The sequence below is a fragment of the Caretta caretta genome, chromosome 22 (assembly GCF_965140235.1).
Source record: "Caretta caretta isolate rCarCar2 chromosome 22, rCarCar1.hap1, whole genome shotgun sequence".
Taxonomy (NCBI): domain Eukaryota; kingdom Metazoa; phylum Chordata; order Testudines; family Cheloniidae; genus Caretta; species Caretta caretta.
In genome coordinates this window covers 13660967-13672693 of record NC_134227.1, presented here as the reverse complement: position 1 = coordinate 13672693, position 11727 = coordinate 13660967, and the positions used below count along the sequence as shown (strand labels likewise).

Here is an 11727-nt window from a genome sequence, read left to right as displayed (position 1 = left end):
TTAACATTTAATTGCTCCTCATGTAACATTACTTTGCTTCAAAAATGTTTTGTATTTTGATATAAATAAATATTTGCTTAAAAAATGCTGGCATATGGGGTCATGTGCTCTTGTGAAATCCCTTCCATCCTCTAGTGACCTCTCCCCAGTCCATGTTCCCGCTGATGAGACTTCGGGAATATTCCATCAGTGTCCTGTAGGTCATGTTGAGTGAATCTTCCCTGGTTCATGTGTTGTTGCTACCATTGGGGTAAGTGACTGGAGAATTCTGATTTGGCAGCATCTTATAGTCACGTTACCCTCGTGCGGCAAAAGTGTAAATGATGAGACCGGGCTCAAGAGAAGAAACTGAACTGAAGTTCTGTGCTTGCTGTCCCCTCCCTCTCCTTTGCTCCAGCTGCCTCTCCACAGCCTTAAACAAAGAGAGAAGGTTCTTGGTGTCCCAGGTGTTGACATAGCTGGGACACCACTGGCTATTACCCAGTGCTGCCAGATCAGTCATGGCAGCAGTCTGACCTTTCAGAGGAGCCCTGGGAAGTCTATGGGAATGGACACCTGGAACTGAACTAAACTATTGGTTCCAACCTTCCTTTTCTTGGAATCCCCCTTCCGATAGACTGGTGGGCGTACCCGCCTTCTGCGTCTCCTCAGGTAATGCCCTGGCACAGTTACCATGTCCCCATGTCTTTTTTTTTGCCATCAACCACGCAATCGTTCGCTCGAATGAGTTAATGGCAGCTTGATCACCTACCTTCCAACCATGCCGTTAAAAGCAGAGCTTCATTTTTGTTCTTGCTCCAAATATGAAAGCCCAACCTTTTGAAGAGAGTTGAGCAGTTTTTCCTGTACAAGTATCTCTCCATCAAGGCATGTCAAAAGAAAACACAAGCCCTTTTCTATTGCGCCCAGAGCTTAGGGAGCAAGGCCCTGTACTAAACAGCAATTATTTAGCAACTTTCAACCTGAGCGATCCCTACATTCTCTCCAAAACCTTTACTGGAACCACTTTGCCCACTGCTGAAATGCAGACTCCTCTAGTGTGGGATAAGACCGCTGTTTCCACAGCGTCGTGACACAACTGTTTGGGGCAGGAAGTGAAGAATCCTGGAGAAACTGCTGCAAGGATTTATGGGGGTAGACTGCAATCCTGAACAATACCTAGCTAGCTAGACCCTGGAATGCCCTCAGGGGAATGGGGTTCATGCCTCATCTTTTATGAAAAGTGCCAGGGGATCTTTAATGGCCAGTGCCTTAGTTTTATGTATCTTGTGGAAAAGATGGCACCTCCAGTAGCACAGTGCCTCTGAGCACTATGCTGGGGCATTGGCTCAATGATGAGTCCGTAGAAAGTGGATCACCACCCCTTCCTGCAGCACCTGGGGGTTCCTTCGTACCTTCCACGAGGTGTAAAATATCTTCCAGTAAACACACTTGCCACAGAAAGCGTTGGAGGGCCCCAGGGCTCTGGCCTGGGATTTGTAAGACCTGAGTTCAATTCCCAGCTCAGCAGTGAACACCATGTGTGACCCCGGGCAATCACCTTGTGCCTCAGTTGCCTCATCTGTAAAATGGAGAGAGCACTTCCCTCCCTGACAAGGGGCTGGGAGGATAGAGCCTGGGGGCTGAAAGGACTTAAGTGACCAAATGCCACTGAAATTCAGTTAGGCACCTAATGCCTCCCTTAAGTGCTTTTGGAAACCGGTGCAGTGCTTCAGCACCCCTGGTGAGGGGGGCCTACATACCACAGAGGGGAGGAGCCCAGTAACTTCCAAGGAAGGGCTTAGGGGCTTCAGAAGGGAGAATCCCTGCTTAGAAAACACAGGAGCCTCCTCCTGGCTTCTTTTATGAGTGGCGTGGGGGGCTGCACAGGGAGGCACTTGGCTGCTGCCACCTACCATTGTTACAGCGCCGGTGGTTGCTGTGTCACGGAGCCTGGTGATGCAACAATGCTGCCCCCTCAACCAGGAGTCTGACTGCAGAGGCCAGTTCCTGCGGAAGAGGGGAACTGAGGCTGAGGGAGGGCTCGCCTCCCAGGGGAGACGGTCCCCTAGGATGATTATTTCCTCTTGGGCTGTGTATATCTTGATGTGTAAATCGGTTGGCCGTCGGTTCCCACCCAGCAGCGTGCAGGTAAGGAGGCGATGGGGTTATTCTCTGGCTTAGCTGTGAGCTCCCCATTAGGCTGGGGCCGGGGGGGAATGCACAGGGTTCATGCCAGCCTCACCCTGTCTGATTCCTTGCAGGACATTAAAGTTGTGGAGACCGAGATGCTGTCCGTGCTAGAGCACTGGCTGAGGAAGGTGAGGATGAGAGCCAGAGAGTAGCAGCATGCCCGAGTTAGTGAAATCCTAGCCAATAAGACACCAGCAAGGACGGTAACCAGGGAGCGGGTTACTGTGTTAGCACCCAGATGGTAAAGGGGGGCACTAAGCCCCAGTGAAATCAATTCAGTGCCTGGACACTGAATTGGGGAGGATTTTAATACCTACCTACCTTGCTAAGCCTAGAGGTGGGGTCGGGGGCAGGATCAGTTCCTGGATCTGATGCAGAAATACACTGCTGCTAAGTGGGGGCATCCTGGATTTTAATGCCTGGTTACCTGGATGCTAACTAGGAGGTAACCACATTGAATGCCCGGTTGTCTGGATGGGTACAGACAAACAGGCCTGGTTTTGGTGCCTTGGTACTTGGATGATAACCAGGACGGAGGGAAGAAATATGGTTCTCATGCCCATCTGGCTCAACATCGGGGCTGTAACCACCCTTGTTATGAAAAAGAAAATCTTGGTGAGGAGACTGTCCCACAACACAGTGGAAGAGCTTGCATTTTTGATCCTCAGCTGTTAAATGTCCCTGATGGTATTCTGGGGACTTTGGAGAGTACTTTAAGCCAAAGGCTCTGAGGTAATTACTTTGCCTCAACAGACATTAACAGTGGATCTTCTTATTTGATACACACCCAGCTAGGAGACTACATTCTAGCCTTCTAAGAGGACTGGTGTGGCAGGTTCCACTCTTCCACCCCTCTGTGTTCCGAAGAGGGGATGGTACCTGCTGGGAAGCAAGGGGCCCAAGTGTTTTTCCCTAAATGGATAGTTGCTTTGTTATTAGCCCTCAGTTATAAAGAAGTATAAAGTAAAACCCCAAGTGCCTAAGAGCCACTGAGGTCTGATACCTGCACAGTTCATTCTAGTCACTGCTCTCCCTCAGGAGTTGCAGGCAAAGCTGCCTAGGAAAGATATTACTACTTTGCTTCTCTTTCAGATTGAAGAAGAAGCTTCCAAGATCTTTAAGCAGAAACTGGAAAACAAGGCAGAAACCAAAGCAGAAACCAAAGTGACCCTTTCTGCTGGCCAAGATTCAGGAATGATAAAGTCACAGGTATCTCCTTGGGACAGTATCCAGGGGGCGGTGTGTGGAGTGAGAGGTGGATGCGTCCTATGACGCTGTACAGGACAAGGTGGAAGAAGCAGAGTCCGTGTGGCATATCCCTAGTTTTAACACACTTCTCTCATGGTGCTATGGGTAGGATGGGCCAGCATGTCCAGTGGGGTTACACCAGGGAGGCATTAGGTGCTCCAACACCTTGACAGTGGGTGAGGTCTGAGAACTTCAACAGAATAGGAAACAATACTCTGTTTTCCTTCTGCTGTTGATACCAAGCTTGGCTTTGCCAGTGAAACCATAGCAGCTACAGATGGCTGGACTGTCTGTCATCCCCTGGAACTTGGTTTAAGACATTCCTTGTATACACCAAACCCCTTAGGCAGCTGGGCCAGGTTCCCAAGGGCTCATTGCTCCCATTCAGGGCCAGGTTTTCAAGAGTTTTTTTCCTCCCTCTTTGGCATCCTCCAAACAAAGGCCACATTTTCAAAAAGTGCTCAGCAGCCGGCTCCTTCCGGCCTGCCGCTTATGTGCCGAACTCTTTTGAAAATCTGGCCCTTGCTGCTTAGAATGGAGTCCTTCTCCACAGAGGACAAACTTCCCAAGCAGTAATTCCCATCTTCATTTTGGTTTGGCTCACTGTTTCCTCCTTCTTCTGCAGTTTAAGGGGCTAATCAAATATCAGCTACAAAAGTACAAGGTGATCCGATAATTTGAGGAAGGCTTATCCTCCTGTGTAGACAGCATTATATACAGATAGGTAATTGTGTTATGGTTTTCCTCATCTTCCTCTGAAGCATCAATTGACCTCTGCCAGAAGCAAGATTTAGTGACTGGTCCAATGTGCATTGAAATCAACTGAAAGACTCCCATTTGACGTCCACGGACTTTAGATTAGACTCTTAGAGCATATAAGGCAAGGGACTGTGTGTGTGGTTGGGTTTTTTTCACCATGCACACCAGTGGTTCCCTATGATGCATAATGATGCCAGGATACAGACTTGCTTCAGCAGTGGTTTGATCTGGTATGGCAAATCCTGCTCTCCCCCTATGTTCCACGTGAACTTGAAAAGCAACCTTTCCACACAACTGAAATGTCACCCCTGAATGCAATGCAGTAATAGGCACTGCTCAGCTGCATTTGGCATTAACCATTATGATCTCATTAATGCTGATACAAAGTAGATAGTAAAGGGCTTTTTGTTTTTTCCTGGTTAAGACTCTGAGCTGCATTTCATTCTATTTCCCTTCATGCCAAGATTTTGCTGCTGTGAATAATAAGATCTGCTCTCCCCCGTTTTTCCTAGACTGTTCAAGTCTCTAGCACGAAACTGCCAGTGTCATCATCTAGCCACGGTCTTCTGGAGGAGAGGACAAAGATCCAGTTCATAAGATGGAGGTAGAGTCCCTTGTACCTATCCCCTGGGAAGAGGCAAAGGGTCTGATTCTGCAAGGTATTGAGCTGGCGTAAGAAAGCGGAAGCCCCGTTGAAGCGAGAGGTGGGGAAAAGAGAAGGCAATGAGCATCAGTGGGAGCCAGGATGCTCCGGCCTGGACCAAAATACCAGATCTTCAGCTGGTGTACATCACTGCGGTGAACGAAGTGGAGCTGTGCTGATTTACGCCAGCTGAGGATCTGGCCCAAAGTGGGCAGCGTTTGGTCGTGGAGCTGTGGAGTTTATATGCCACTATATTGCAATGTATTAAAGAAAAAACAAAACCAATCGCAACCTTTTACAGCATCATGCTTACATGTCAGCAATTTTGATCTCTCAGGTTCTACTAGAACTAATGAGGAGCACTTTTATCTTGGAGGATACAGTCCTCCCATTGGGTACACTGGGATAACACAAAGATTGGGGACCTCCGCAGAGCTGGGCTTGGGTGGCATGCTGGATGGTTTTTATTGGTGACCAGGCCAGCATCATAAAACCACCTGAATGGACTTGTGTGGTTCTTGCAGTCACACCCGGGTCTATCGAGTATCGAGTGACATCAGGAATGAAGCCATGCGGGAGAGGCTGGAACAAGTGCGAAACAGGTGAGATCCTCTTGGCAGGTCCTTTAAACACCTGCCAGCCCATACTCAGGTCACGCCCAAAAGGCACCAGGTGCTGCCCCCATCCACTGTAAGACACAGTCCCTGCCTCAAAGAGCTCACACTCTCGGTGCTGAGCACTCTGGATTGTGTGCCGTGGGACTAGGCACGTGCTGGAGTGGGGCCAGTGTGGTGGAGCCCTTGGGTAATATTGTCAGGATCCTGGGAGAAGGTCGGCAGGACTAGGGGTAGGCGCTTGGAATCCCAGAGCCAGTATCGGGGTCAAGAGTCAAGCTGAGGTTCGAGTCAAGATAAGGATCCGAGCTGGACACAGAGTCAAGAATCCAGCTGAGGGGCAATACCAGGTAATGGGGTCGGGATCCCAGGGGTCGTTCGGGAATCGGAGGCGAGATCAGTACCGGGAGCTCAGAAACAGAGAAGCAAGCCGGTCGTGGAAGCTAGCTCTGTCGCCTGGACACATCCTGGTATGCCTTGCTGGCTCTTCTGACAAAGAGGCGTACCAGGACTGCTTAGACCACGCTTTCAGATCACTCGAGGTGGAACTTCCTGTCGTGTTGAGCCTCTGCAGATTGTGGGTTGCCGGGAGTGGCCAGGTGACAGTTGCTGCTGCATGGCACTGTGGGGATGTTGTTTGCCGAGCAGCCCTGCAGGTCTGGGTTCAAGTTCTGCTGATCCTTAAAAATATGGATGTGTAGCCAGATACTCAGAATGGGCCCCTAGTGAAAACTTTGCCAGGCCTCCATAATAGGGAGAGAATTCAGACATGTTTGCTGCTGTTCAGATTTGTCACCCCTTGGAAATCCAACAAAAGTCCTCGAAACTAGGTGTCCTTCCAGAAGAAGAGTCCGAGTTCCTTGGCTATCCAGAGTCGTCTTTGGCTAGAGAGATCAAGCCAATGGTCACCGTGTTACTACAGCTGTTCTTCTAGCTGGAAATTAACCCCTTGTCTCCTTTCGCACAACAGAAGAACAAGGGGACTTTCAATTAAATTGCAAGGTGGAAAATTCAACTCTGATAAGAAATACTGTTTTCTCTCAACATGTGATTAGATTGTGGAACACATTGCCACAGGATGCCATTGAGACTAAAGAATTAAAGAGGGCCAAACATTTCTCTGGATAAGAAAAATATTCAGTGTTCTAGTTAATGCAAAAAGAAAAGAATTTCGCAAGGGATAACAACTCCCTGCTTTAGGGTTTAAGCCAGGCTCCAGTGATTTGAGGATGGGGTGAGGCCTTTGTGGGGGCTGGAGGGCTCTTGCACCTTCCTCTGAGGCATCTGGTTCTGGCTACTTTTAGAGACAGGATTCTGGATTAGATGGACCGTGGGTCTGATCCAATCTGGCGGCAGACATCAAATTCTAGCTTCTCCCTCTGCAGACTCAACTGCAACATCTGCTTTCTCGATGCTTTTACCAGTTGGACATTGAAATATAGATCCCCCTAAATGCCATCCAGGTGCAGGAACCCCAATTCTGCAGTTAGGTAGCAGCACGTTCTGGGTTTTGGCCTGCACTCAGATCTTGCAGTGATGGACACCTGTGCAAAACCGTGAAATGGATGGATAGAAGTTCTCCCCAGTGCATTGCTGGGTCTGACACCTCCCTATAACTTGTTTCTTCAGCGTGTCCCAGGTCATGCTTCAAGCAATGCAGAACAACAGGTCGAACACTGATATCCGAGCCACCCTTTCGAGCTAAATACAGCAGGTAAGGCATGTAGGCCAGGTAGGACGTTGGAGAGGAGTCTCAACTCATTCCTTGATTCAGTGCTCCGAGCTTCCTCAAACCTGCCACCTCCATAGACCTGACCCTACAGAGTGAACCCTCTGTTCCTGAGGTTAGAAAGGAGCTTGCTCTCCAGTTTAATCCAGCCCTGAGTTTCTTCCGATCACTGCTTCACCAGCTGGCTTCCCCCAGCTAGTTCCTGGGCTGAAAGTAAACTTAGGTCCATGATGAAGGGCTAACATTTGTACTGAGACATGTAGGTCCAAATAAGCGAGTGTCAGGATAACAAATAAAAGTGATTTTTCCCCAGAGTGAATCACGCCAAGATTCCCTCCTGGCCTCTGTTGCTGGTGCTGCAGACCTGGGGCAAGACAAGTTGTGACCTCATGTCACACCTGGCCTAGGCATCCCGGGGCATCTGAAAGTTGAACCCTCCTGGTGGCTCAGTGGAACCTCTCTGGCTTTCTCTCTTCTATGGGGAACCTCAGGGCACGTGGTCCCATGCCATCCTGGTTGGCCAGTTTGGGATCGTGTCCCCTGGCATTCTAAGCCACCCAGGGGGCTGAGAGTCAGCCCACCTAAATCAAGTTCTACCTGGAGCTGCTTCCTGTCAAAACCTGACTGTGGCCAGGGAAGCCATCCCGGCCAGCAGCTCGTGGCCATGTCAATCTGTGAGGGCAGGGCCAGAGGGAAGGCACCAAGGTTCTCTTCTGTTGTCTGGGGCATGCTTGGCTGGACCTTGCACACTACTTTGCCCTGGCTGATAAGTGGTGATTCTGTCCTGCTTTGCTTTCTGTTCTCAATGGGCCCCGATGGCTGTTCACCAAGAATTCAGCGGGGGTGGGGGGAAATGCCGATGGTTCTGGGGTCTCTTTGTATCTTGACCCCCAAAGTCAAATGCCGGGTTCTGGCCTTGGCTCTGGTGGTACATAGGGGAGGGGAAGGAGCTGCCATGGCCCCAGGGCAAATCTCCACCTGCAGAGAAACGCAATAGATTCTGGCATACGCTCCAGGGCTGGTCTAGCTTATGCTGGGGGTTGTACTGCCCTCTGGAGCAGGGAGTGTCCAGGAGAGACAGAGGTGCTTCAAAGCCACCTTTCTCATCCTCCTCCTCAGCTGCCCCTCCTGCATGATATCTCCCAAGAGGCTCAGCGCAGAATCTAGCCCAAAGCCTGATCCCTTCAGTAAGATATTGGGCCCTGCCATGGCCTGAGCCAAGCTGACTAGCTAAGCAGCTCTGAAACTCAGAACCCTTTAAGGTGAGCCGAGCTGGGCAGCCACATGCTGAGGCCCCTCGGTGGCCATGTTTGAAGACGTTGGCTTTGACATTCCCGTGCCAGTGCGACACAAGACAAGAATCCTTGTCTTTCCTATGGGGCAAGGAGGCTTAGAATAATAGCATATCAGGGTTGGAAGGGACCTCAGGAGATCATCTAGTCCAACCCCTGCTCAAAGCAGGACCAATCCCCAATTTTTGCCCCAGATCTCTAAATGGCCCCCTCAAGGATCGAACTCACAACCCTGGGTTTAGCAGGCCATTGCTCAAACCACTGAGTATTCTTCCCCCTACTATGTGAGACATAGGTGCTGGAACTGGCTTGAAGTGGATTCCATCATAGACAGGGTTTATTTACAGTTTGGTTCAATGGTTCTCAGCACCTCCCACTACACAAATTATTCCAGCACCCTTGTTGTGAGAAATCATTAGTGAGTGGGATGCTGAGGTCAGCCAGGCTCCACTCTTGGGGAGGGTCCCTGGATGTGGAACACGCTTTCCCTGGACATCCAGCAGAGACTGATTCCTCTGACCTGTAAGGTACGGTGCCAGGTCTCACCTCCCGATGAAGCATTCGTTGGCCTGTCAATCATTGCAGATCCATGTACTAAGGCTGGCGAGGACTGTTTGCAATACCTGGCCTGGAGCGATGCTGTTGAATTTTTTCATGGGCCCCCAGGCCATGGTAATCAGGGCATAAAACCCATTAAATAACGGAAGTGCTTTGTCATCCCTGGTGCAAGGCGCTAATCCCATTTACCTCCTTAAGGTCCTGTCCCATTGGCCCATCTGATGCTGTAACTCTTACTCACCACTCCTGCATTTTCTTTTGCAGCGTTTTGTCCAGCCTGGGGCTCCTGCTGCAGAGACAGGCTGCATTTGAAGTTTTTCCTCCAACCATTTCAGAGCAAATCTGGCGAACCTAGTGTTAACTCCTGTTTCGTAAACCTGAGCTGGTCATAAAGATACTTGTTATGTAGAATGTACCCTGGTCTGCTGCTGTGCTTCTGTCTACCCTGCTCTAAGGTGAAGCGGTATTCGAGTGGGGAGTCTGTGAGGCTCTCTGGCCTGCTTAGCAATGACTGCCCACAAGATGGGGATGTTTACTTGCAAGATGGCAGTGCAGAGAGAAAGAAGAGGGCCGATGGGTATAGGGGAAGGCAAGGGAGGACGTGAGAGACGAAAGACGAATAAGGGAATATGCATGTCTGTAAAAGACCAGAGGTTCCCCTCCTCTGCCATGTTCTGCCTGCCTGCCCCCTCTCTTCTGTTTGCCTGGTAGTAAGTGCCGTAGGTGCTTTCCACCTATGTAAGAAGGGACAGACCCTGCCCCAGATGCTGACAGTTCAAGGCTGGACCGAGGTTAGGGAAAGAGGAAATCATGGTTCTTTATCAGTGTCAGTGGGAAATGTTTTTAAGGGACTGAAGTGGGAAGGGGCCTGGGAAATGAACTCCTGGATCAAATGGATGGTGTCTAGCCTGAAATGGCCAGGTGGGGGTGCTCTCATCCCTGCAAGTGCAGCAGATGCAAACCAATCCTTGAGGTTTCCCTGCCATCCTCCTTGCTCTGCGCACCATGTAGCTAGAGCAATGCTGGCAGGACTGTACAAAAACCTTGCTGTAGAAAAGTCCCCTGATGCTCTTCATAGTAATTATTATTCTTTTATTATTTGTGTCATTGTGTCACCTAGGACTCCCTGGGTCCAGGACCCCATGGTGCTAGGTGGTGTACAATCACAGAACAAAAAGGCCGATTGCAAAGTCTTTGAAGTAGGGATTATGTATAAGACAAAAGGCACCAGCTGATATGGACAGACGGGCATGGAGACCATGAGGCCATATTGGTCAGCGTGATTAGCAAACCAGCAGTCTAATGTCACTCATCAGCTGCCTTGTCCAGTAATTGCCTTCCCCACCCCTATAACCACCATCTTCCCCTCCGCCCCCCTACTTCCTTCTCTGGGACCCTGAACCTGTTGATGAGTCCCTCTGCTTTCATCCCTCCCATCAGACCCCACATGGAGCATTGCACAATGGCCGGACTCACCCGCCGCCCATCCTTGCTCCCTCACTAGCTGCTCCTCTTGCTTGTTTGGCAAAAACAATAAGCCCTGCGACAGGGAGAGGAAGAGGGCAAAGCCATTATTGCTGCTATTACAAGCCCAGCTTCTCTGGGCCTCTGGCAGGAGTGAACTCATTAAGTGGCTCAAATGGAGCTTTGTTCCACGCATGATTGAGCCCCAGGGGGGAACCAGTGCCCTGCTGCACCTGTGTTACAGGGAGCACTGATTCATGCTGGATTAAAGGGAAATGAATGGCAAATGAGGTCATTCAGCCATGACCAAGCCATTAGTGTAGCTAAACGGTGCTGATGAAGCTAATCAAGGTGTGTGTTGGGTCATGGATTTCGCAGGCACAGGGGGCTGTGTGTGGCTGTGGCAGGAATGCTGAAGGGCCCATGGTCTGAAAACTCATGCTCGGCATGGTCTAAGTGCTGGGCCGATGCGGAAGTCCTAAAGCAGGCCCGGGTCATTCCGCAGATGGGTCCAGGTTGCCGGCCTGGGGCTAGAAGTGGAACCAGGGAGGGAGGCTGGAATGCCTCCTCCGAGTGAGCGCTTTCTCGGGCATTGCTTGGAAAGACCAGTTGGTCATCACTCAGGCACAGTGGGAGGCCTGGGAGTTCCTCAGGACAACTGACCTCTCTGTAGAGACCTTGACTGACAGGCAGGTATTTTAGACTTCCTTACATCAGGGCTCAGAATCCGCTCACCCCGTGCCCGTCTCGGCACCTCTCCGTGCTCACGTGCCTCTCCCTGGACGGAAGAGACCGAATGGTGAATGGCTCCGGGAGGGGGAGCGAGGCTTTGGGCAGCAGGCTGAGCGGGCAGTTAGAAAACATGCTTTTGTGGTAGATTCAAGGAGCCAAAAAAATCAAGGTTAAGAGGTGACTTGATTGCAGTCTGTAGGTACCTACCTGGGGAACAAATATGTGATGATGGGTTCGTGTAGCAGAGAATGGTCAAACACAATACCATGGCCAAAAGTTAAAGCTAGAGAAATTCAGACTGGAAATAAGGCCTACATTTTTAACTGTGTGGGTAATTAACTGTTGGTAGTTAATTGTGGTCGGTTGTGATTGGTTCTCCGTCACGGGCAACTTTTAAATCAAGATTGAATTGTTTTTCTAAAAGCTCTAGGAATTATTTCAGGCAGGTCTCTAGCCTGTGTTTCACGGAAGGACAGTTACGATGATCGCAAAGGTCCCTTCGGGCTTGGGATCTAT

The 11727-nt window shown here is 50.1% G+C and overlaps 1 protein-coding gene across 1 annotated transcript; it reads left to right on the top strand.

Annotated features, from left to right (window-relative positions):
- Positions 1-1938: 1938 nt before the first annotated feature.
- SPATA19 (spermatogenesis associated 19) lies at positions 1939-9365 on the top strand. Its single transcript, XM_048827208.2, is given in 9 exon segments — positions 1939-1953; positions 1955-2039; positions 2042-2130; positions 2244-2300; positions 3265-3381; positions 4692-4783; positions 5347-5424; positions 7066-7150; positions 9280-9365. Coding segments are annotated over 8 exon segments (609 nt in total). The 3' UTR covers positions 7142-7150; positions 9280-9365.
- Positions 9366-11727: the final 2362 nt, after the last annotated feature.